At 40.6% G+C, this 27,337-nt stretch overlaps 1 protein-coding gene across 4 annotated transcripts in view; it reads left to right on the top strand.

Annotated features, from left to right (window-relative positions):
* antxr2a (ANTXR cell adhesion molecule 2a) overlaps nt 1-27,337 on the top strand; it is a 103,752-nt gene that overhangs the window by 70,651 nt on the left and 5,764 nt on the right. For all 4 annotated transcript variants that reach the window (XM_088429162.1, XM_088429180.1, XM_088429171.1 and 1 more), the window contains 4 exons: nt 4,759-4,809; nt 5,977-6,066; nt 7,583-7,753; nt 7,830-7,910. In XM_088429162.1, coding sequence (XP_088285288.1) covers nt 4,759-4,809; nt 5,977-6,066; nt 7,583-7,753; nt 7,830-7,910 — 393 coding nt within the window. The remainder of the gene's footprint in view (nt 1-4,758; nt 4,810-5,976; nt 6,067-7,582; nt 7,754-7,829; nt 7,911-27,337) is intronic.

Raw genomic sequence — 27,337 nt, 5'->3', positions numbered from 1 at the left:
ACAACTGTTGTCGTCACAACACGATCGGTCAGCGATGTTTCCACCAAATTATGACCTATGAAAAAAATGTACAAGTGATATATGGAAGGTAAACAGGACTGTTGTTTCTGTTTTCCTCACATTGTGACCAAAATGGTGCGAATGACAGGATTAGCAAACACACTAACAGCAAAGCGTAGCGGCGGCTGCAAATCCGACAAAAAGCACCACCAAGCTCCTCGCTTATTTTTAATCACGTTGGTCCCCCAGGTAGTGCCGTGATGCCATTGCCTCGCAAACAAAAGATTTTGTTCACTTGCGTGCAATCTGTCATTGACGAGCTTCTGCCATTTTCTTGGTCGCCGGCTTCGCTTCCTGTTTGAGCTTCTTTGTGTGCCGTTGCTAGGCGACGTTAGCGGCCAGCCGGCGGGCCTCCAAACTAGAGAGGCCATTTTGTTTCCCGTGCCCCGCTTTGATGTGGTTATTGTGTCCGCCTTGTGCCTCAGCCAATCAGCTCTCTCGCTGAACAAAATTTGCGGCCAAAGTTCAGTTTGGCTTGCAAAAGATTGACACGACTTGTTTGCCTTGTGTTTTGTCTTGGACGGGAAAAAAATCTGGCAGATTCCTTTCGTTCAAGGTAGTATTAGAGGCAGAGCTAAGGCGGGATGATGAGGTTGAACCAACTTGTCGATGCATAAACGATCAAAGTTAAAGCCCTAACTTTTGAGATTATTTATGTATTTATTTAATTTTTTTTTAACTGTTCATTTTTTCCTGAGGAACCTGAACGCTGCTAACACAGCCAAAGACACAAAGATATTTTAGATAATTTTACTTCAAAAAGTTGCTTGGTGGCTAAAATAAGCAAATAGTGCACTTTTTAAAGTTTTGTAAAGCAGCGCTATATATTTAAAAAGTTAAATATAAACTTTTTATCCTTTCATATTTCAGCTAGCTTGTGTTGTCAAGTTGCCTTACATCTGCCTTAAGAATGAAAACAGAATCCCCACCCCTTTGTAAGTGAATGGACACAGCTTGTACGATTTACAAAGCTTAGACCAATCATCTTGCCGGACTGTGCAAGATGTCTGTCTGTCTGTCTGTCTGTCTGTCTGTTAGTGCTGTCATGTGAGGGCCCAGTGCTTCTCAATTATAATTTGCAAACAGAACATACACATGCATTAGGGTAAAGCATTAAACGTTAGAGTGAATCATTTCAACAAAGGATTATTGAGGACATAGCTTCATATGTTTAAGTGTAGCATTTTCAATCAGTTTGATTGAATGCACTTGCATCTTATCGATCGTAATAAACTGTCCCATTCCTCATAGGGAACCCGCTTTGCCGATATCAAGTTACAGCATGCGGCCCCAATTTTGCAAACCATTCTCCTCACTTCTGTAGCTGCAATGTGCGACAGTGCGGCCTCTTCCATTGTTCTCTCCGAGAGCGGCTTGTACTTTGTGCGAGAGTAAACTGAACGTACCCTCGGGCCCTTTGGAAAACACTCGCAGCCACTTTAGAAAAATCCACAACAGATTACCAGGGACGGGGCCGAGGGAGGGCACAGATGGCGCTCTTTTTCCCTGGGTCCCCACTTTTTTTTCTTGCCACCAACGCAAAGCCCCTTCACCAGAAATGATAGACGTCACCTGGCGTGGGTGGAACCTGCGGGGACGGCGTCCAGCATGAGACGGAAGCATATTTTGGAGCGGCAACAAAGGCATTAAAATGTAAACCCCCTGCAGCATGTCTGGCCACCGCCGTGTTTGTCTTGGTGCGGGGAGCTGCTGTCGCCTCGCACCCGGGGAACGCGGCACAAGAGGAGGGCCATGTGTGCCTTGTTAATATTTAAACCCCCCCTCCTTCCTTTATACCCCTCGCCAGTCTGCCAGGCTGCGGAGAGTTGGGATGAGGCGCAAAATCCCGGCTCGGCGCCGCGCCAGCCAAGGGGTCACGCGCACAAGCTGCGGAGTGATGATTCTCTTTTGTTTATCGTTTATTTTATGAAATGAAAGGCAAAATGGCGCAGGAATCAAAGACACGGTTCACTCGGAGCGCAATTGGAGAAACCTTTGGAAATGTTTGATGAGTTGATAACGTTACTACCATGTATCATTATTATGTATTGCTGCCCCTTATGTTTTTAAGTAGTGATTGTTTGAAGGGTTTACAAATACTTCATCATCATTGCTAGCACATCTATGACGTTTTGCATTATATATTAGCTTTGATCTAGTCTACCTGAATTTGACAAAATGATGGTTGAATGTTTCTGTGTTAAAATATTAGGGTTGTAATAATACCATGCAAACACAGTCGAGGGGCGCAACTAACTTGATTGTTTTGTCATTTTAACCCAGTGCTTCTTTTATATTTTCTAAAGCCCCTCCAGGAGAAAGAGAAAACCTTTTACAAGATTGATTATAAATATGATTATTATCTATCAAAACGGTGTAGGTTTATCCAAACCTGTATCCCTTTAACATTGACAAAAGAAATCAGCAATATAAATCAATTTTCAACAATTGCTAAATACTTGTTTACATTTGCTTTTAGACAGGTTAGAGTTTAGTCTAAAACTGAAAAAATAATAGCCAAGTCCATCAAAGTGCCCGAAATTTAAAAAATAAATAAATAAATAAATATTGAAGCCAATCCTTATTCTGTTAGTTACTTTTAATAAAGTGGCAAAAACACCCCCCCCCCCACACACACACACACACACACACACACACTTTTTGAGGAGTGGTTTAAGCAATCATTAATGGATTTAAAAATATTTTACTGTGCATAGTTTTATTTGAAAACATAACTTTTAAATTCAAGTGCGGAAAATGAACAAACATAAATTAATTATGATTCAGTCACCGGTTTGGTCTGTAGTGTTAGAAATTCACGTCCCTTCTGTCATTGTAAAAAGCAAAGTTTTATTTGTGAAGTTTTTTTTTTTTTTTAAATCAACACATAATCGGCACCCTTACATGGAGGAAGACAGAACTCTGCTGTTATTTACTAGCCAGAAGTTAAAAATCTGAGCATTTGGACAGTTTCAAATGAATAAAACATATATATACATAAGATAAGGAAAAAGTGACTTGTACTGAGTGCATCTGGAAAGTAGTTTCAAGGTTTGGCTTTTCAGATTTTTTTTTACACATTTAAGAAGTCATTCCAATGCAGAACGAGGCTCTATTTGTGTCTCTCGTGTTTTTTGTTGTATATTAATATGGTGTCACATCTGTCCAGCAGGTATAACCGGGGAAAATTCCCCTCTATTTATCCCACAATATGTCCCGAAAATCTGCTTCAGTAATTACTCGGGAGGCGCTAATCCGGCGAGCGTACGGCGGTGGTGGGAACGATGCAGGGCAGCGTATGGAGAGGTCGCAGGATTTGCTGACAAGCGTGTCAAAGAGGAATTAATTAAGCCTAATTGATGACTTTCTTTCATTATGCTAATGACCACAATGTGCCGGCGTTTTTAAACGCGATGCGGGAAACAGCTGTTAGCATATACTGTATGTACTGTAACATGTATTTCTAGTAAGGAGAAAAGAGTTCAAAAAGTGTCTTTGAAGATGGTGTTAGGGTTTCAAATGTTGGTTTTTAATAAGGGTAAAGATTTCAAAGTAGAGTTTTAGGTTTCTGGCTTGTAAAATAAGGTTTTAAGTGATGTTGTGTGTGTCTCTGTTAGGGGTTCAACACAAGGTAAGCTTTTCAAATTAGAAAACTAAATTAAAAACAAATGTCAAAAATCCCAGGTTTCAACATAAGGCTGGGGTTTTAATTTTGTGTTTAAAGTAATTACTGTTTTAAAGTAAGGTTTTCAATTTAAAAAGAAGGTTACTTCCAAGGTTAAGGCTTTAAATTTAGGATAAAAGAAGGATTATGATTTCAAGACAAGGTTATGCTTTTAAATTATTGCAAGCCTAGGTTAGGGTTCTAAATTTAGGGTTTCCAGGCTTGAATTTCATAATCAATGTAGGCTTAAAAAATGGCTTAGAATTTTAAGTCTGTACAATTGTTTTTCAGATTAAGGCTTTAAGTAAGGTTCATAGTTTCGAATATGGGTGCGAAAGAAGGCATGGGGTTTCACAACAGGGTTTCAATTCAACCACAGGGTTTGTAGTTTGTGTTAAGATTTCAAGTTATCTTAAAATATGAATTAGGGTTTTAAATCAAGTTGATAATTCCAGACTTGGGTGTCAAGCCCTGACTTTGTGGCTGAGGTAGGGTTTCAAGCCTGGGCTAGTGAAATGTGTCAAAGAGGAATTCCTTAAAACTATTGTTTTTTTGTTTTTGTTGGTCCCTCTGTTAATGGAAATGTGGTGTGAAAACAGCTGTTAGTGTCTATAGTCGGCAGCCAATGCATACTTGCCGAAATGCAGACATTTTTCTCGAAGACCTCTTGCTAACGCTTTTTCACTCTGTCATTGTACCCATCTCAACGTCCTACTATCCCCTTCCTCTTGGTCTCCTAGCTTATTGGAGTTAGTTAACTCTTCGGGACTTGGGTCCACTCACGTGTGCTGAACCTTGTCCAATTTATTGAAAGACTCCCCCCACCCCTGTCAACAAGTTGATTGTTCATTTTTCACGGGGAGGTCCTCATGTTGCAAAACAGTAACACTAATCAGAGTCAGCAGGTTGGGCTGGTGGGGGTTCTTTTTGACTCAGTGGCCTGTCAGCTGTCAAGCTCCCATCACGATGTTCGTGGACATCATCTCCTGACAGATTTTCTGCTGACATTTTTTTTTCTCTTCCTGTTTATCCAGGTCATCAAAGACCCGCCGCCACCACCACCCCCGTCAAGACCTCCACCACCTGTGAGTAGATTTTAATAACAGGGTTTACGTTAAGGCTCCAAACAAGTGTTACAATTGACACGGTTTCTGATGTGAGTGTCAAGCCAGAGTTGAGGTTTGAAATTAGAGTTTAAAGATAAGGTTAGGATTCAAGTTAAGGTTTAGAGACTGTGATCAGCATAAAGTTAGTCTTTCAAGCTTTGATTATCTTTTCATGATAACGTTTGGAAAAAAATTGGGGGTTCCACAAACTTGGTTTTAGATTTTCCAATAAGGGTTTAAATTAGCCTTTCAAGCATTTGTTAGGGTTTCAGAGTAGGGTTTCAAACATTTGTTAGGCTCTAAAATGAGATTTTGCAGCTCAGGTTACAGTTTTAAATTAGGATTTCAAACAATAATAGTGACTCAAATTAGAATTTAAGTCCAAGTTTCAGGTTTCAGATTAGGGTTTTGAACATGTGGTGGCCTTTAAAATTAGCCTTTTAAGCTTAGGTCTTATCTTTAAGATAGGGTTTCAAACATGGGTTGTCAAATAAGTTTAAAGACCAAGATAGGGTTTTAAATTTTGTGTGATAGGCATTGAGTCTTTCAAGACTTTGGTATGTTTCAAGATAGGGTTTCAAGGCAGTCACGGGTTCTAACAAGGGTTGAGATTGAAAGTCATGCTCCTGAAGCATGGTTTAGCGTTTCAATCAAGGAGTAGTGGTTTTCTAGTCGGCTTCAGAGATGAAATAAAAAGAGGTGTCACTTTTAAGGTTTCAAGCAAGGTTTTCAAATTAGAGTTTTGAATCAGTGTTGAGATTTCAACTTATCCTTTCAAGTTTCAGTTTGGTTTTCAGGGTAGGCCTTTTCGGACAATTAAGAGTTTTGAACAAGGGTTAAGTTTTTTTTAATTAGGGTTTCAAGTAGTTGATCCTGTTAGGTTTCAAGCCTATAATAGTTTTAAATTAGAGTTTCATGCCTTGATTAGGTTTTGAGGGTCGGGTTTCAAACAAGGACACTATTAAAATATGAGGTTCTAATGAGTCTTATAATGAGTTTTCAAGGCGGGCTTTCAGTCTGCTTGGTTAGGGTTTGAAACAACGTTTGAGGTTTACAATAAGCGTTTGAGATGAGTTGAGCAGTGTCAAGAGTTTAATATTAAGGTTTCAAACTAATGTTATGGTTTCAATTCCATTATCATTTAAGGAGCCCGAGCCAGCGGGCAAGAAGAAATGGCCCACCGTGGACGCCTCCTACTACGGAGGAAGAGGAGCTGGAGGCATCAAACGAATGGAGGTCATACAGCACACACTTCAACAAGAAAGACCACCCGCTGCCTCTTTTTTTTCTTCCTCTTACACTTCATCCTATCTTTCATTCCCTTCATCTTTCCTCTACCCTTTTTGTCCTCCTCTTGTTCTTTCTCTTTATCCTCTCATTTTCCTCACGTCCCTTCTGCCACCTGCTCCTTTCCCTTCGTCTCGCCAATCTTCTCGTCCCCTCTGTCATTGACATCTTGTTCTTACTTTGCTTCTCTTTATCTTCAACCACCTCTCTGTTCTCATCCTCTTCTTTTCACTCCTCCACTTTCTATTCCTTCTACTCATCTTCCTTCTGCCCTCCCCCTTCCCCACCCTCATTATCTTGTTCTTAAACTTGTCCTGTTCCTCCTCCTTTAATCATCCAATCAAACCTTTGTAAATCTTCAAAGACGTGACCTCATGGAAAAGTGACTTGGTAGTGTTATATTGTAAACGCGAAACGGGTCAACAGAAAAGCGCTTACGCTTATTTTTTTTCTCGACGTTGCCATCCGTCCGTCCGTCAATCTGCGCCTTGACAACTCTGACGTGACAGGCTGTCCGTCGTCGTCCCGTTACGATGGCGTCACGCCATCGCCGCTGTCAACATGTCCGCCGTCCTCACCGCCGTACCTCACCCCTCCTCCCATACATCAGCTGTAAGTCATCACAGGGATTGCCCAGCATTCCCAAGGAGCGCACACCATTTCGCTTGTTAACCCCCCTACCCCTCACCACCCTCCCATGAGGATGCCGATGTCGATACCTCGCCTCTAGTCTTAGCATACCCTCTTGATTCACCTTGTCAGGCCACGTCGTCGCTTCAACTGCAAAGAACCCCCCCCCCCCCCCCCCCCCCCCCCCCCCCCCCATCCACCAAGGTCTCAAACATCTACTTTAAACAGCCTTTGAAGATTTTCAAGACTGCTATTTCTCATGAGCAAAAGTGCAATGTTTATGCACACAAAGACTTCTTCTCATATGTTGCAATCTGATAATAAAGATATAAATGAAAATATATTAAATAAACCACAAAAATAAGTCAAACAGACTAACTTCCTTTGCCAATGCAAAGTCAAAATTTGGTTATTCAAGCACTATATTCTGCTCATAAGGGCAAAAGTTGTACATAAAAATGTTGCATTTGGCTCCCGGAAAGAATAATGCGCTCTTAAATCCTGATGCGTGATCACAAGTAGGGAATAAACATGTCAGGTTTGCCTTAAAAAAACAGAACATACCTGTTTTATTTGACTGCTTTCATACCATTAAACATGATTTTGAGTTAGGGTTAGGTTAGGGTTTTCATTCAGTCTTGTATCCAGTATAAATTTTGTCATAGCGGTTGAAACACTATTTTTTCTTTTGTTTTTTGTTTTGTTTCCAAATGATGGACAAGTTTAGCCTCTAACCATCAAACCGGTAATCAACATATTCCAAACACTTGCTTATATGGCTCAATACAAACAAAATAAACTGATGGCGTTCCGTCCGCCTTACCTGGTCTCACAGGTACGCTGGGGTGAGAAAGGCTCCACCGAAGAGGGCGCCCGTCTGGAGAAGGCCAAGAACGCTGTGGTGTCCATGCCTGAAGATGTCGAAGAGCCCATGGTGAAGCGGCCCACTTCCAGACCCGCTGCTGCTTCCTACCACCGCACGGACAAGTGGTACACGCCCATCAAGGTGAGACATCTTCAGGTCTGCTCTGGAATAAGTTGTGTTACTAAACTGCAAGAATTAAGCGCTCTCTCTCCATCAGGGTCGTTTGGACGCTTTGTGGGCATTGATGCGACGGCAGTATGACCGAGTGTCCCTGATGAGACCCACCTCTGCTGATAAGGTAAGGTACTTCAACAAAGGAGCCAAAAGGCAGTGAATCAGCGAGCTGTGTAGATGGATGACTTCTTTTCTAAAATTGGATACAGCAGTCAATAGTAAATATGTGAAGCTGCGTGATATTAACCCCAAATGGCTTTTGGTCAGCCTGACCTGCTGCATGCTTAATCATTATTAGAAAAAAATAAAATAAAAATCAGCAAAAAAAGACACCAGTCTTGAATGATGTGGTTCAATTTTATCCACAACATGACAGCACAAGTTAAAAAGTAGCTGTACTGTGAACAGAATATAACGCCATTGCGGTCACACTTAAGACAAGACCAAATCCCATTGGAGCAACAAAAACCAAACCACAACCGCACAGATCGACCAGATAGCCTTCTCCGGTGTCGGAGAGAGACATTAAACCAACAAACCACAGCCGCTGCTTCCGTCTTCAATTCTTTTTTCATGTTAAAACCCTTTTCATGGCCAAATAAAATGTTAAGGCACTTTCTCTGAACACATACTTGATTTTTATTTTATTTTTTTTAATGAAAGAACTTTGTGTTTCTTTCAAACTACAGTAAAACTCCACTCACTTGTGGTTCGGTACCCAGGGCTCAGTAATTTGTGGATTATTTTTTCCTCTATTTTAAAAATTATATCTTAATATATTTCTTGTTTGTCTTTTTTTTTCCTCTCTCTTTTTTTCCATAATTGAAGGAAACCAAACCCACATTTGTCATGGAAAACGCAACTTGAAAGTTTATCCCCGTTTTCCAAGAATTTTATGGTTTTGTCTGTTTGGTCTTTTTCTGGCCCATGAAGTGTGACAGTCCACTCTATAGCATGGACTAAAATCATTTTTTTAAATCTTTTTAAGCATCTCTCAATTTAGACTGAAAATTAACCTATTTAAAAAAAAAAAAAAATCTTAAAGAAAACCCCTGATACTAGCGCTTTCATCAAAAATCTTTATTTCTACTGGGCAAATACAGTATAGCCTTGTAAGTTTGAAAATAGCCTTTTTTATTGTGCTAATATAGCAATTTGTGAACAAATATGGTAGTTTATTGCCAAAACGAAACAATTTTGTGGTTATTTAACCCTTACGTAAGTGACAAATAGCGTTTACATTGGAAAAGTAGCTTTTTAAACCTAGAAAAGTTCCAAATGGATTAAATATACTATTTTTTCGGGTCTTCTATGACCGTTTTATGAAGAAATATAGTGTGTTTCGATGGCAAATTACTCAGATTCACATCAGAAAAGAGCTTGCTTGCGCGATAACGACCTCATTTTATTCCTTGCTTCATTCATATGCATGTCGCCCCACCAAAATCTGTGTGGGAACACGGCGGGATCAAACAGGCAGCACATTTATGGGAGGTCGGAAACGGACCTCTTGTTTCTCACCCAAGACCTTTACGTTGCAATCCAAATGGGAATGTTGTTTTTATACAAAGATACAGAGCAACAGGTCAAAAAAATTTAAAAAAATAAAAGGCAACCGCCTCAAGGACCCACATAAGTTTGTTGGGTCAACCTGACTTCATTCATGTGGGTGGTTGTTCATTTCGGAGGGGTGGCAGCCATTTTTTTCAACTTTTTTTTTTTTCCCTCTCACCTGTCTCGAGTCAAGCGGATATGATCAAAGTGCCAGAGATTTGAAGTGGTGGCGATGAGGGCGGACAGGAACCCTCTTGGGTCATGAATTATTTAACAAACGTTTCCAGTGTACTTGTACTGTACAGGTATAAGAAAGTAGATGACTTTTTTGCCATGATAGCACCATCTACTGGATAGCGGGACATTCAACTTAGCACCAAGATGGGACTGGGTGACAGTTTATCTTGTTGGTGGAGGTTGTCCTTACTTGAATCGTAAGTGTTTCAATAAGTCTTTGTTTGAGTAATGTACATTGTTGGGGAGGGGTGCAATTGCCAAAGTGCAATTTCTATGGAGCTTTTTAGAAATCAAATTAATTATTAACTAATTAATCCAATCAAATCCATTATTCACTCGTTTTGCCCCCCAAAAAATTGTTAAAATTTAAAATGCAAGCCAATATCATTTTCCTTTTTTCTGTTAGTGAAAAATCTTAGCCAGAGTAGATCATTTGGTCTTGAATTTACAAGTAATTTACCTAATTTTGCAGAATACCAGTTCATTAGTTTTACTTATTGTACTCTGTCACTCCAACATGACAATTTCAAAGGTGGCAGTCAAAGGGGTGACTGGAGTGGGGGGGGGGGTGCTTTTGATGGCAGTCAGGAAGCCCCCCGGGTCAGGAATGTTTTCCAGGGTTTTCGTACAGGTGTAAGGAAGCAGGTTGTCACCGACATCTGTTGGGCATTGGTCACAGCCCTGCAACCGGTCCCAGGGCGGTATGACACACACACACACACACACACACACACACACACACACACACACACACACACATATATATATATATATATATATATAAATAAATAAAAACACACAAAGTCACATAGTCCAATTCTGTGCCGCTGCTCTGAACCACTGCTGCATTTTCCAGCAGATGCAGATGAGCGAGACAGGAAATGAGAGGGAAACTGTTGTTTTTTTTTTTTTGTTTTTTTTTTTGTTTTTCCGGGGGTCTCACATTTAGCGCCCAAGGGCCTTCGACACCAAAGGTAGGGAGTGGTGGCGGGGCGGGGGGCAGCCACAGCTGCAGTGCCGAACTCGCCCCGGGCGCAAATAAAGAGATCTGATGCGTTTTGACTGTGTTGTCGGGCGAGCGCTGGGAACCGGGGAGGCACTTCAGAGCCAACTTGGCGCTCGCAACATCTGCCGCCAAGTTTTTCCCGGGATCGGCTGGGGATTGCAGGTAGAGCAAGATGGCGGGATGGGGGTGGGGTTGGTGCGGGGATGGTGGTGGAGACGGACGTATTTGTGCAGCCCCTAGCGGCTGTGTGTTTAAACGTGAAGGCTATAGAGCGAACATCCCCCACCCCCCTCGCCGTCCGACAGGAAGCCGAACGCGAGTAGGCGAGCTGCGACGAAACAGGCGGTGCACTTGTTTTGCTGGTGCGTGTGTGTTAATGTGTGTGTGTGTTTAAGTGTGTGTGAGTGGGCTTCCAGTTGGATTTCCATTTGTTCCTCTCGCTTCGCATCTGTTCCTCACCAGGGGGACGAGTGGGCCGAGTGCTGGTAGAGGTTAACAGTACGAGCTGCCGGACCTGCACACTGATAAAATATCGTTCTTCTGTGTGCTTTTGTGTCTGTACGTGGGAATCTCTTTATGTAATTGTCTTTTTTTTTTACCTAAAAAAAGTACTTTATTTTAGTTTTTTCATTATTGTTTGTGATTGCTCTGCTTGTGTAGATCCTTGGTGAAGTTTAATGAAGGTGGTGCAGAGGTTTTGCGGCATAATTATAGTACACGAAAATCTAAAGTGAAAAATTGTATAGTTTAACCCTTAAATACATCACAAAGTATGATCTCAAAAAACATGAAAATCATTTCAAACTCATCCTAAAACGTAACTGTTAAAAATACATATTCGAAATGCAGGTGGTATGATTCAATAAATGCTTTAGTTTTGAATTAAGCCTAAATAAAGTTCAGATGTCCTCGTAGGTCTTTCCTGACATTTTATAGCTTTCGAGCTGAAGACCGCAGATTGTGCTGTTACAAAAATGTCAGTAAAGGCCTACTTTTTTTTTTTTTTCCCCCCAGTTCAGTTGCACAATTTTTAGGTCACTATGACAGTTATGCAATAATTCAAGCCGTTTTTTTTTAAATGTAAAAAAAAAAAAAAAACCCTTGTCATTTGAATATGAGTGTGTATACTTTTTCTACACACTGTAAACAGGTTTGTGTTAATAAAAGCAGTGTGTTGGTGTCCATGTTTACACTGAAACTAAGACAATAATCCCATAACGCGGCGGCGCGGTACAAAGCCTTAAGACTTTACCGTAGATGGCTTCGAGACTTTTCCCGTGCAAAGACTTCTGTTCTCGCTTGGAAAATATGTCCTGTGTTACGGCGGAAGACAAGCTGTTGCCGGGATTTTGTCATCTGTTAACGTCGCTCCAGTATGGAGGATTGAAATATGTAAAGAATAAAGTACCGACATTGGCAGGGTAATTGAGGGCTTTTTGATGCCATAATTTAAAGTAAAACACAGACTTTAGAAACTTCATGTATACCTAATATGAATTGGTATAAAATCATTTACTGTTTATTGATAAGTTATAATGTGCAATGTTAAATTGTTTAATTATTTAATTAAACATAAATTCCCTTGAATAGATAAATCAGTCATATCACTGTGGCTGTGGTCCTGGTCTCGGACCTTCTCTGCGTCCAACCACTTAGTTCCTTTGAAAAAAAATGGCTCAGTATTGGGACTGGGCCTCACAATGAAACCAACCAACTCAAATAAATTCATTGCTTAGCATATATGTCAACCCCTTCACCCTGTTGATTATTGGCTAAAGGGGCAAGATTAATAGGGCTAGGTGATAATATGATTGATAATCATATTATATGACTAGCTGCAAGTTGTGGGCATACAGTATCTACCCAATCAGACACGGTTGAAATGTGCATGACTTAGGTCAATCAGATCATCGTTTCCTTTTAAATTTGATTTGCAATTTCAAGTAAACAGAATCTGCTAGTAAATGAAAGAAGAAGCTGTAAACAGAATTTAATAGTTGCAATAAACCGGATCAAATATTTGACTAAAAGTGCAGCTGATGTGACAGTATCTCGAGCGACGAGGAGAAAAAAAATAAAAAACAAAGCAATTGTGCGGTTATGTCGTCGAAAAACAAGGCTTGATGCTTACCTGTTGAATCATTTGAACAAGTAGCACCCAAGTGATAAAGTTAAAAGCATATAAATGCAAGTGGCGTTTGCAGAGCCTACCGCAAATACACATTGGCTGGCAGTTTAGCCATTACTAAATCATTGTTCAGTCACCTGACCAAAGCAGCAGTCAATCATGTCATCTTAATTTGATTATACATCTTTGCAAGTACAAATGATGTTAACAATGTAGGTGGGATTATAATTTAAAAAAATATATCATTTTTTTACATTTCAAGGCATATTCATTATTCCTGAGTGGTCCATTTTCTGTGGGTTACTGTGTGTGTAGTTAGTCACCCTGCCGCGGTTGCTGGTCGAAAGGATTATACATGCGGTGCCACCCGTCCGCGGCACAAAACAGTTGGGGACCACTGATTTGATAGAACCTGGTCCATTCCTACGCCTTGGTTCTGATTTAGGTCAAGTGCACAATGTGGCCCATGATGAAAATGAGTTTGACACCCCTGTTCTAGAAAATCTTTTGTTCCCAGAGTGAACAGCTCCTGATGTAAACAACACAGTACAGTTTTGTTCTGAAATCCCATTCAATTGTTAATTGAGGCCGCTAAAAATCAACACTTTTTTTTTCTTGCGATCAACCAATGCCTCGGCAGTCGTTTGCAGTTGTCATTCGCACCCCTCTAGTGCAACCTGTCCCAAGAACTAGGCAGGAAAGTTTCCAGCTCAGTCTACTCCATGTGAGCAGATTATCGTGTCTTTGTTTTGAGACTTGTGCAGCTTGTGGTTCATTGCTCAGATTTACCATTCAACACTCTTATGTTGAGGTGTTGTTGTTTTCCACTTCCCTGTACTGGTCTGTACTCTCCCAGCACTTTATTAGATGCACCACTGCAGTTTAGTAGCAATTAGCTCTGTTAATTATGCAATGTCACGCTCTCTGATCCATAGGTACGTCATTAGTTAGCTTGTTTACTTCCCATTAAAAGATTTTTATGGGGAAATTAGTGCTGCGTGGGTTTCACGCGAAAGTGCACGCACAAAACACTTCGCCACCGCCTATTGTGTTTTTGTTGTACATCAACTCATTGTTGGAGCATAAATTAGCACTGCATTAGCATATTGTCTCCTTACGTGCAGCTAGCTAGCTAAAGACGTGGGTGAAACCTTTAAGATGTGTCATCTATAACAATACTGCCTTTTATTAGACAAAAAGCGTGAAAGGACCACTACATCTGTTAGCGCCTGGTGCTAACAGTAGCCAGCAAATGTTTGCATTTTTATCATCTACATCCAGGTGTTAAGATGCTGGTAGCACTTGTAAGGTTCACTAAGCTGTTTTTTCACAAGGCTAATTATTATTAATACTAAGAGTGCTTTTGTTAGCTTTATAGGTCCAAGTACAGAATTAGCTGTGAAATTACTATACAACACATTGTGGACTTCACAAATACAGTAAAAATGGAACAATACTCTTATATAATGATCTTGTCAATTCAAACAAAAAAATTGGCAGTATGTCCATTTAATCGAAGACTGAAATCTATCCAAACATTCCATTTTCTGGAGCTGCTTATCCTCATCAGGGTGGCAGGCTTGCTGGTGCCTATCCCTGCTGTTTATGGGCAATAGGCGGGGGGACACCCTGAACTGGTTCCCTGCCAGTTGCAGGACACACAGAGACAAACAACCATTCACACTCTGAATCACACCTAAGGAACATTTAGAGAGTCCAATTCACCTGCCATGGATGTTTTTGAAATGTGGGAGGAAGCCGTAGTGCCCGGAGAAAACCCACGCAGGCTCGGGGAGAACATGCAAAGCCCACACAGGAAAGCAGGAGGGAGGTGGATTTGTACTCAGGTCTCTGAACTGTGAGGCGCACGTGCTAAACACTGTGTCACAACAAATCATGTTGTAAAAAATATATATTTCTTATAAGTGCAAGACTTGAAGTGTGATTGTTGTAATTCCCCCCCCCCAAAAAAATTATGTTTTATTTTGTATGATGATGATAACGTCGTCTTTAAACGTGTCCTCCTTGAAGATAGCGCTAACAAAACACATATTTCTAATTGAGAAGGAAGTGAAATCATGAGCGTTTGATCCTTCACTGCGGCTCTTGTCGCCACCCAATAATGCAGCTTGATGGTGTAGCTGTATCGCGGCCACGTGCCCGCGGTGCGGCAAGCCCTGGGCCTCATTAGTTCTATGAGTGGACCTGGGCCTCATTAGTTCTATCAGCGGACGTCCTCGTTAGCGCTAACAAGTAGCCATCTGACAGCTCCATTCCGTCGCCCCAACCCCTGCCTGCGCAACGGAAAAAGCAATCGACCGTTTACAAGCGCCGACCACTCTCTTAACCAGATGACTTTTTTTTTTTTTTTTTACATGAAGCCAGCAAAAGTAGGGCAGATGTCTGTGTGACTGGTTGTAAATTTGATAATGACCACCATGTTAATCCTACCCAAGCACCCCGCGCTCCCCAGCACCCCACGCCCGCCTCCCCTCCTGCTTCGGACCTGGCTGGTAACAAGATTAACCTCATAAAGCAGGAAGCTTTTTGTTATTGCTGACTGCCAATTGGACCACGGGACAATGCTTAACGTAGCAAATTAAAATAATACAGCTAAAGCAAAAGCCAAGATGTTAGCAGACAGGCTAATTAGCACTAATGCTGGTGGCTACCAAATCAAGCCAGGTTGTTATTGTAGCATGATAAGAACTCAGTAGCTATGAGTTGTAAACCTATTTCATAGTAGTCCTCTTTTTTTAAATGTTAGCCCCAATGCTGATTAGTGCTAATCTCTTAATTTAATAATACTTAAGTAACTAAAGAAAAAAAATCCAGTTCAAAGTGAAATTCTTTCTCGTAGACAGGAATAACTAGGATTGTGGAAAAAAAAAGTATAAATATTAAACTTTTAATTAAAACTAACAAGCAGTAACATTCAAATATACTAAACATTAAAATATAATATAGAAACCACTTAAACATTGATCAAAATGACATCAAAATCAAATTTGCGTTTGGGAAAAATAATCATTGAATGTTTAACTGAGAACAAAAGTTTAAAAGATAAAAAATAAAGGATGACATCAATGTCAAATTCAATTTAGTACATACAGTACATAATTATTAAAATAAAAAAAGTGCATTTTCTGGGTTTCCTGCGCTCCCTGGTATTGTTACTGCATGATTTTTTTCTGACTCTTAGCTTGTCATTGATCATGTTTGCATCAGTCCTTGTTGTTATGGGTGAAGTCATTGAGCTTTCCTAAGAATATTTTGACAAAACATACTTGTTTTTGTTGAAAAAACTGTTTTTTTCAAGTTGGGAGCATCAACAAACAAGTTTGATGGCCGCCTGTGTTAAATGTGAACATGGATCCAGATTTAATGTCATTTATTTGTGATCCCTTCTCATGGAGTTTGGGATTACTTCTCTTAAACCTCATGGCTCGCTGAAGGACTTAATCCCAAATATGTTTTTGGCCTCGTCGTCGTTGTTGTTGTGGTGCTTTGCGGACCCGCGGCCGCCACTTGTCTTTCCTCTCCATTAGCTGATGGCTCTTGTTGTATCTGGGTGGTCTGGGCTGGTACCTGCACCCGGGACAAAGGCGAAGGGAGGGCGATCGGGTCGGGGGGCTAGTTTGGCGACCCCCCGGCCTGATCCGATCTGACCTGATGTTCCCGCACCCCCCTCGCCCTAGCTCGGACCGCCGCTCTTCTCTTGGCTTCGCTTCTTCATCGCCTATTAAAATCAAAGCGAGGAGGAGAGGCGGCGGGATCTTGGCTTTAATTAAATTACATTATTGTTAACGTCAGCGTCGCAAGGGGCCGACTCGGTCGCGTGCGCTCTGCCTTCCTCCTCCTCCTTCTCTTCCTCGTTCACCTCCTGACAGATGTATAAAAGAGGAGGAGGAGGAGGCAAAGGGGGGGGTGTCACACATCCTCTCCGTAATGTATTCTAATGCTCCCCTGCGTTGATTTGAATTTTTAAAAGGGTGGAAGCGGGGACGTCATGTTATGCGGGGAATATGTTCACAGTGAATATTCAATGAGCCCGTGCTTATTTTGTATACATGAATGTAACAAGGTGGCCGTGCCGCCTAATGCGGAGTGAAGGGCTCTCGCGTGCGCGCAAAAAGCGTTTTGAACGCCGTTATAAATACACATGTGGACGTCGACACGCTGCGTTCATTAGACTTTACAAGCTTCTGTTGATAAACAGGCTTTACCCTCATTATGGGAGCAAAAAGCTAAAAGGCCAAAATGAATACAGTTACCACCATGATTTAGTTTAAAAAAAAATTCAGCCTCCGGGGCGTGTTCCACTGTACCATAAAATTTGGTAACTAAGTCCATCATTAGTAGTGGCACCAAAAAAAAAAAACTCTCGCAAAAAAATACCTGTTATGACACAGGGCGTGCCATTTTTGTGTTTTCTTCATTTGTAGTGATCCTACCAGAATGAGGTCTTCCTCCATCATTGAAACTGCTGGGTCAGGACTAAGCCAATTTTTGTCCAAAATTAGACCGACTTTGGCCAGTTAACTAAACTTATTATTTTTTGGTTTGTTGTGTTAAAGATGTGGTTTTCTACAAAACAACATAGAAAATTGTTTCAAACTCACCAAAGTAGAATGTCAGGTCAATTTTTCAAAGAAAATTAGGGGGGGAACCCATGCGGCCTCGGAGAGAACAAGCATACTCCACATAGGAAGGCCCAAGCGAGGTGGATTTGAACGCGGATCCCTTTAACTGTGAGGCGGACGTGCTATTCACTGCGTCACCGAGCCGCCCCCTTCGAAATTAATGAAATGGAATTTTATGGACATGTCTGTGATGAGTAAATGCACAAAAAATGTCCAGGGAATCAATGTCGGGCAGAAAACGGTTTTATTTTGCTTCGCATGTTGGGGTAACTATAGCCATTTGCAGTTTTTCTATTAAAAATGATCACAAAATTGACACCTTCAAACCTGTTTAACTCACCGCAGAATCTTATCGGCATATTTATCGTGTGTAGTCCCTCAAAAATCTCAGTCTCAGGAACTTTTGTTTTAGATTATGCGGGAATCTTGGCGGCCTCCAGTTTTCCCACCAATTTTAGGTGATGACGTGTCCTGGCCGTTTGTCGTAAGAAGACAAACAAGAAGTCTCAGGAAACCATGCCTAAAACGACAGGTTTTTGTTTGAAGGCGCATTGCGGGTTCGTCCGGCTCGTCCAAATTTTCGTACATTTGATGGTTAACGCTACACGTAACATAGCTCAACAATCGTCGCTTTTATTTACAACAAACAACCTCGTCGGTGTGGAGGCTCGATGCCGGAGCAGATGTCGTCTTGAAAGATGTTTCTCTTCTTATGAATAAATCACCGCCTTCCATAATTGATGATAGAAAAAAGATGCAGATGTGACAATAGTTGGCGCGAGCGCTCATTTAAAACGCCCTTGGAGTCCTTCCAGATGTGCTTGTCGTCATTTTTCCCCCCCTCACTAAAACGCTGCATTTCAACTTTAATTCTCTCCATTCGCCTCCTCTTTTTGTCTTTGATGGATGCTGGTGGAGTTAGTTAATAACGCAGCTTATTAACCTTAATGACAATGTGATCTTTTACCATTGATAGCTTGTCTGGGACTTAATTAAAGATGATACACTTTTAATTAAGCGCTCTCGCCGCTGCCGTCGCAGCGACCTCTCCTCCTGCGTTTTGTCGTTAAAAAGCCGACGAGGCGAAATCAAGTGGACCGCGACGGATGCAGTCCCCTATTTGCCGTCTTTGGCGAATTAGCCTGTCAGCTTGCTAGCGTCGCTGCCGCTTTGGACTTTCACTATGTACTTAACTCACTGAAGAACTCAGTTTAAATAGGTTCACAGTCTATGTCATATTATATTTCTTAAAGGAAAATAATAGATTGTTGTTTTTTAACTCCATGGGTTTATCAAGTGCTGTCAGTTTGGAATCTTCATATATTTCTCAAAACTAAACATTGGCTTATCTGTTAAGACCCATAGAATTTTGCGTGACAATATGAGCACCTAGACAACCTAAAGAAAGTCTTTAAAAAAAAAATGTTTGTAGTTTTCTCCATTCCTCTGTGGCCATCAGTAGAACATGATCTCTTACACCAAAAACACTGATTCTGATCCAAAAAGTGGAAAAAAACAAACTTTTCCAGAAACAAAACATGTTGGGTTTTAGCAATGACTTTGACACTTATCTTAAAATGTAGTATGACAAAAACAGGACTGAGAACGAGCCTTTGATGAAAAAGTAATACTTTTACAGATATAGAACTAAGAGTCCTGTCTTATGTTCAATGTCTGAGGCTTTTTTTTTTTTTTTTTTTTTTTAACACATGTGACGTAGTTTTTCTGCTTAGCTGTCAATTCAAAAGCAAGCAAATCTTATTTCTTACAAGTGATGACTTGGAGTATTGCAAGGAAGTTATGCAAAGATTTAACCTAGATGTGACTTCTTTGGACACAACCTAAAGCCACTGTTTGTTAAAAAATTTAACCTAGATGTGACTTCTTTGGTCACAACCTAAAGCCACTGTTTGTTAAAAAAAAAAAAAAATATATATATATATATATATATATATATATATATATATACGTATAGTGCAAAATAAATTACGTGTACGTGTGAAATATCCCGCTCATTCACCTATTAGTGATACAAACACATATGACAAAGATTAATGCACTTTGGACGACATTAATTGTGCCCATTCCCTGATCCCAAATGTTTCAACAATATGCAGTAGTTACTGGCTGACCTCTGCTAGTCATGGGAAAAAATGTACAAAAAAGCCCCATTAATAACAAAAATCTGTTTGTGGTTGATGTCCATTGAAATGCATTGGGGGAGAACAAATGTTTATTTTTTTTCATCAGAAATGTTTAGAGTAATTGGATGGCTCAATTATTCATCTGCATTTTTTTCTTGCAATTATTGGCCTAAAAAGACTGCAACAGGAATAATGCCCAAAAATAATAACTGTCCCCGGCATGCAACTCAAATTAAGGAAGACCTTTAAACTGCACTTATAAAAAAAAAAAAAAATACACATGAAAGCAACCCTATCATTGACTGCACAAACTATAGTGAAACATGTCAACATTGTGTTAGCTTTATAGCATATAATTTAATGTCAAGATGGCAGAAGCTAATCCTGTAAAATTCACCTCACGTTTTAACATTTAGCACCAACTGAGAAGCTTGACTGTCGGAAATCTCGGCCAAATAAAGAATGCCACCTCGTCGTGTTTGGCGCAGCGGCCTCACCGTCTGTCTGGGCGGCGTCGGGAGCGGCCCGCCGCAGCGTCCATATGCAATTAAGGGAAAAGCCCGGGCAGCCGGATTTCGACGGAGGTGTCAATTGTAGAGACAAGAGTGATAAAAAATGGCCGCTCTGATGGCACGCGACCTTTTAACAGGGAGTTGATGCAAACCTCCGCTAACAAAGTGACTACGAAGAGGGACAAGTTGGTGTGGGTGCATGTGCGTTGGGTTTAATGTGTATTCTATAGTATGTAGGAGAGTAAAATCAATAGCGCACAAGCAGTTCTGTTTGGTTGCCAGTGCTTCAAAGCTGTTAAATCTCACCCTCCAAAGGCAAAAGTTGACAATCATCGCACGACTTGATTTTGGTGCGAGCATCTGAGCCCCAGTGTGACACACGCACACGCTTACTCACACACACACACACACACACACACACACACACACGCACACAAACACCGGGCCATATGCAAGCTTTTTCAAGAAGCCCCCGTGCTTTCCGCTCCACAAACCGAAATTCCTCTTTTGGAAAATGTCCCATTTACGTTTTAAATGTTCCTACAAAATTTGGTCACCTTCCAATTAGATTTTGCCACTTGCTGTTGATTTTAAATGACATTATCGTTGCTCAGGTAATGAGCCAATCTGTTTTCTGAATTTGGACGTGTGGCCTTTGCAAGCTGAGCCGCGATTGGCCAACATCTGAGCCCAATAAGAAGTGGCAAAATGGCCACCCCAGGAGATTTACCATCCACAAACACAATACTAATGTTAATGATAAATTTTAATAAAATGCTATGTTTAGATTAGTGGGGTCACATTAAACATCAGCAACATTAGGTGATTTTTTTTTTCTTCAACTTTTCTTGGACTGTAATGGACAACAAACGTCACTGGCTTTCACACGTTTATTGTTTACGCGTTATCGGTTTTACTGAAATAGAAATTTAGGTAGATGGTTAGGATGTTTGTGGTGGTTGGCTTTTTGTTTTTTTTCACATCATCAACCATAATACATTATTATATACAATCATGTTCACTAACTAAATATATAGTAGTATAATATTACACTTAACCACGTCCTAGAACAACACACACTCACACACACTGTCTTTAATCTGCAGCATCACATTACAGCCAGCGTGCATTATTAGCATGCGGCTTGATAAACATATTTTAATTTTTTTCACGTTTCTCTCGCCCTCGCTCGCCAGCGTTTCTTTACAACCTCATAAATAACAACAACTTTGCTCTGTGCCGCAGATTTAAAGCGGCAACTTTTTTTTTTTGCTGCGAAATCACATTCGACGGCAATATATGAGCACACAAATGCTGCTTGATGCTAGTTAGATGTGAAAGTGAATCTATTGCATCTTGAGTCAAAGGATGTTTTCATGCTATTGATTAGTAATTCAAAATCAATTCATTCAAATGATTATTAATTGATTACTTTGTGTATATTCATTTAAAATGCACAATATTTTTAAAAAAATGTAATGACATTGATTTAAAGTTTTAATGACAGAGTAATTAAAAATCAAATATTCATATTTGAATGCAACAAAAATCAACCCTTTCAGTACTATTTTTAAAACTTAATTTAAGTTCTTTATAGAATTGTTAATAAAACAGTAACAATAAGTTTATAACTTAATTAATTTTGTAGTAAAAATGGTTCATAAGTAATCACATTTAGATGTTTACAATAAAATACTTTTTTATCATTTTAATGTATTGATTTTGATTACATATTCTTCACATGTAACATGCAAATGTAACATAGTTCAGCTATTTCCTTCAATGTACTTTTTATAACAAATATATTTAAAGTATATTTTAAAAGGTAATTTTAACTTTTAAATTTTTTCTTTAAATCATTAAAATAATACATAAATGTTTACAGTTTAAAAGTTTGTTTTTTTTACTAATTTCGTTCAATTGTATTCGTAAATATACACATTTTATTCCATTATTTTTAAATATTTATAACAAAGACATTGAAAAAGAACTAATAAAATGGTGTCAAGTCGAGTTTATTTGAATAGCCCTGAATCATCTCAGTCCTGCCCCTGTTTATACCACCCCCACATGTATTAAAAATGAAATTTGGCCTCCTAAAATATTTTTGTGTCATAAACCCATGTTGCTGTGCGATCACTCCATGCCAATCAAAAGTTGAAGTTGCGCGCTGATGAGTACGCACATTCCTCCTCCGTCCTTTGTGCGTGTGATGATGAGACAACAATGAGCCATTAAGGCTTTTGTGCGTTACAATTGTTTCCCTCCACCAATCCTCGTTTTACGCCAATCTTTTCATTATCTGATTGCCGACGCGCCGCTAATTGATTCTTGGTGGCTAACATCCATCGTCTCCTTTCCAAAATAGAAAAGACGCTGGCTTAGAACGCGCCACGCACGTTTACACACGTTTTATTTGAGGTTAATTGTACTTGTCTTTGTCCTTGTTAACCAAATTTAAATGAAAACATTCATTTACATTCTTAGTTGCACAAAGGGTCATTGTGCGTCATATTACCGTGTTTACGGTTTCGCTTTACAATTTTCAAGAATAGCACATTGTCACATAATTCTGTGAAACAGCTGTCTTGTATGAACGCAATCGTCCCTTATATCGTGCGGTACAGTATGCGGCTGCTAATATTGGCAGCATATAGGAATATTCGGCAGTGTTAAAGAGCTGCAATTGCTTATAAAAGGCGCCCTAATGCTGAATTGCGTGGTTTTATTAGCGCGCCATCATGAGACTTTTATGGCGCCCGCAGACATGCGAGCTTATGTTTTTTTGCCGCACTTTGGAAGCGCTTGTGACATCTCCGGCGGGGCCGCTTTGTGATGCCCGCGCATAATTTAAAAGTACATATGAGCCCGGTGGCCCCCCCGACAACGCCATACCCCCCTACCCTCGACGCTGATACATCCTGGCACCCACAGGGGGAATTAACAAAATGTCTGCCGCTGTTTGTGTTTTGTTCTTGTTGTTTTTTGGAGTTGTTGTGTTTTGCGAACAGTGTGGCTTTGGCGACACTGAACAGCTGCGTGACCTATGGCTTCATTTCTTTGGGCAGAAAAAAAAAATGCAAAGCTCTTCAAACACATTTCAACCATATTTAACCTTTTTACAAATGGGGGCAGTGGGAAAGTAAAAATGAAAACACAAATCATTTTGCCCCTAAAGGTAGAAGTTATCAGTTACAGGGTCTTGCCATCAGAAAAATTGTAAGAGCGCAGTTGGAAGTTTAAAGTAGTCCATCCATCCGTTTTCTACATCCGCTTATCCTCACAAGGGTCGCAGGCTTGCTGGTGCCTAGCCTAGCTGACTTATAGCAGTGTTGGGGGTACCGCCTTGAACTGGTTGCCAGCCAATTGCAGGGCACAGAAGAATGAACAACCATTCACGCACCCAATCACACCTAAGGACAATTTCGTATGTCCAATCCACCTGCCATGCATGTTTTTGGAGTGCGTGAGGAAGCCATAATGTCCGGGCACGGGGAGAACATGCAAACTCCACACTGGAAGGCCAGAGCTAGGTGGATTTGAACTTAGGTCCCCGAACTTGGAGGCAGACGTGCTAATCACCGCCTCACCGAGTTTGACTCCTCGTCAGACCCTGAAATTCAACCTGGCCAAACAGATCCATGTGGCAACTCTAGCCTGTTAGCAATTCGAACTAAATACAAGACAAGATAGAAACGCCATCAATTGGCACGTAACTTATTGTAGTGCTATGTCAGCATAACAATTGTGAGCATTTTCTTGTTTTTATGACCATATGTACATGTATATTTTATATTACCACTTCATTCTTACAATTTTGTTCCCTGCTATTTTTATTTTAATCAGGATTTTAGGTGCAATATGTCTTTCAAAATTACTTTGTTTTTGATCACACTTCGACTTGGTTCTCGTAATGTCATGGATTTCTTCACTTTTGAACGCTGAGCCATTTTTTGATAAACGCAGGCCAGCTAGCCTATTGCATCATATATTTTTGCTACCAATATACCAATTACCTGCTAGGCTATTTGCACGAACCAAAACAACCTTTTCTTGTCTGTATTGGCCCAACTCCATGGCGGTTATGATTATTTCATGCTCTTAAATTCTTGATGCGTGCCTCTGCGACTAACGAAGCGGGAACATCCGCGTTGGCCCTACGCTGCGTTCACACCGCGCAATGATTTGGACGGCGCGGTGGCGCGGCTCCGCCCGGGTCCCCTCGGTTGGATCCCGCACGTCCATTAGCGCCATCTGTGCCGTCCCCGCGCCGTCTGCGAGGGCCTAGCCGCCCGCGCCAAAACTATTGGCATTTCTCTGGAACAAGCGCAGAGACGTTGCCCAGAGCGCTTAGCTGCCAATGATGTGCACTTACTCGCACACGCTCACAAAAAAAAGCAGGGAGAAGGAGGCTTCAACTCCAGGGAAGCAGATGGGCACCGAACATCTGCAACCGCTACAAAATGGCGGCAAGCGGCTACTAGCTTTGCGTGACGACTCGGCTCAAAATGAGGTGGCTCAGTTTGACTTCATCAGTCCATGAAATTCAACCTGGCCAAACAGAGATTTGCGTATCAACTCTAGCCTGTTGCTAATTCTTACTAACTACAAGACAAGATAGAAACTCCATCAATTGCTTATTATAGCTTATTGCGGTGCTATGTTAGCATAGTATTGCTAGCATTTTCATTGTTTTTTGATTATATATACTTGTACGTAAATATAACATGATTATAATGATAATACATTTAATTTGATGGGCACGTTTCTAAAGAACTCAAAGATTTTTTATAATTTTGGAATAAGCACGCAAAAATATATACACAAGCATTTATTAGTGCAATTAAAAATCAGAAATCTGTTGTTCAATCAAGGATTTAAGCAAAACTCGTATGCTTAATGCAGAATAAATGATAGTTGCGGGTAAGTAGTGTGCTGATCAAGTGGTTTAGTGGTGTTGCCACCGTTTCCATTGATGGAGTTATTGGTGATTAAAGGCACTGCGGAATACGTATTGCACTTCCTGCATCTTTTAGAATATTGCTTTTTGAGACCTTAGTTTTGTTGCTCAACTTTTGATAAACATGTCAGCCTAATTTCATGCTGCAAAGAGAAACCGGCTCCTGTGAGGAAGGCAAGATGCTCACTCTTGTGTATTTCAAAATAATGTTTATTTTACAAAATACTACTTGAGACTTTCTTTTTTGTGGGTCTTCACTTGATTGCCATGCCTATCAAATCTCAGGTTGCTAAGTGAAACAGGCTTCAAAGGATGTATTGTTCAAAACTCTCTCGGAGATAATGTTTGACTGGGGTGACAGGAAATGGCCAAAATGAGCCGTAAATGGCCACTTCAAAGCAAAATGGCCTACTTCCTGTCCATTTTAGAGGGTGGCCGCTCGGGACTTCTTTGTGGGACTGCTTAATAGACCTTTCGACCAATTTTTATTTTGTAAATTATAATTGGCTTTGGGAGCTTTTTAAAGCTCTGTTGGAGTAGTTCATGTTAAAAATGACTCTTGGGATTGGTCATCTTAAATCATCAAATCAAATCAAATCAAATTTTATTTGTATAGCCCTAAATCACCGAAGTCTCAAAGGGCTTCACAGATGCCTTTCAGTATAAGGTACACAACAGCATCCCCCGTCAAGAAGGTGAAGGAAAAACTCAAAAACCCCAATTAGGGGAAAATCCGAAACCTCCAGAAGGGACCACTGGTGGGAGGAGCCCCCTTCCAGGCCCACAGGTTGAAGTGGATGCTGCATGTACCAAATACAGACATACACATAAACAATATAAATTACAGAAAACATATTGTGCTATATAATGGACGCTTTGAACCGTCCTTTGTCTTCTTGGCTATGGGTGCTTGAGACTTTTGTGTCCTCATGATGAACCTTTATGCCAAGCTTGAAGTTGTTTAGTGAAACTGCCTTTGCAAGTTTAATTTTCAAATTCTGTCAGGGGAGTTTGTGGAGGACCATTATTAATCTCGAAAATAACCCTTAACTGCCAGCTTCAAACCAAACTGGCTGACTGCTTCATTTTCGCTAGTGGTTCAAAAAAAAAAAAAAAAACATCCACCATGAGCGATTGATTGGTGCAGACGCTGAAGTTCAGAGATGCTTATTCCAGACTGCTGTGCATATGCTGATGCCGTTTGCTAACTTTTTAGCGCAAGCTGTCGCCGCTGATCCCGGGTCAGCTAAATACGGCTCAGAAGGCGACATTCCGCTCTGTCAGCTTCCCCCGTTCTGAGTGCTTGATACTCACGCACTGCATCACTGGCCGACGGTTTAATACCATCCCGTAAATTGTGCCGCTAACTCAGGTGCCTGCATCAGCGCTGTCTGTTTGTGGATGCATCTGTTTAGCATGACGCTAACTCAAAAATGACTGACACAAGGTCTCGCTGCGAGCATGACCGATTTTAGCGTTTCATCAGTTCTCGTTAGAAATACAACTCGACTACAGCGTCGCGTGAAGATCTTATCGGTCTGCCTCAGCAGTTTTTTTTTGTTGTATTTTCAGGTTGTGTTCGACTGTTAGCATGTTAGGTCTTGAGAAGCTCTTATTTGAGCATTTACCTGACTTAAAGGCATGATCTAAAATTCTTATGCTTAATCTCTAGATGCTACGGTATAGTTTAGCTTATCAAATGTTAACATGTTAGTGTTTTGATATGAAAATTTTATCTTTAGGCTTGAACCCGTTTTCTGGGCAGGTTAGCGATATTTATGATCGCACGTTTCCCCATTAACACGTTAGCGTTCTTTCTATTGTTTTTTCGTATTTAAAGTTTACGAAACCGTTACCGTCCACGAGAAGCTTTAAAAAGACGAAATGTCCGAGTGGTCGCTTATCATCACACATTTGGCCGAGGCTCAGGTGGCTGCCATTTCTCAGCAGGCCAGATGGCAGCGCTGTGTGGGCAGCGTGTTCATGTGTATGAGGGGCTAGCGTCAAGATGGCCAACAGTCTTGTGGACGAGGGAGGATTGCTCACACACTCTGTCCTTTGCAGCTGCGGTGTTTGCTACCTCCAAATTACTTTCCAAAAATGACCCTAATTTGGCTGCTCTAAACCAAAATGGGCGCTTGTGGTCGTGTGCCTCTTCAGATGTGGATTATTGAAACTTTTCCATTGTGTTGACTGATAGTCGGTGTTGGGAATGTTGCAGTACTTAAATGAAAGTACTTGCTCAAACAGAGTAAATATTTAAACCACATTATAATAGTCGTAACATGATACAAAAGTAACTCTACTTAAACAATTGCTTTGCGTCAATTAGACTGGATTGTTTTTCAATCAATTTTCAAAATACAC

The sequence above is a fragment of the Hippichthys cyanospilos genome, chromosome 1 (assembly GCF_059441005.1).
Source record: "Hippichthys cyanospilos isolate Australia breed blue-spotted pipefish chromosome 1, RoL_Hcya_1.0, whole genome shotgun sequence".
NCBI lineage: Eukaryota > Metazoa > Chordata > Actinopteri > Syngnathiformes > Syngnathidae > Hippichthys > Hippichthys cyanospilos.
The sequence above is the reverse complement of the archived record's forward strand: the minus strand, read 5'-3'. Positions and strand labels throughout refer to the sequence as shown.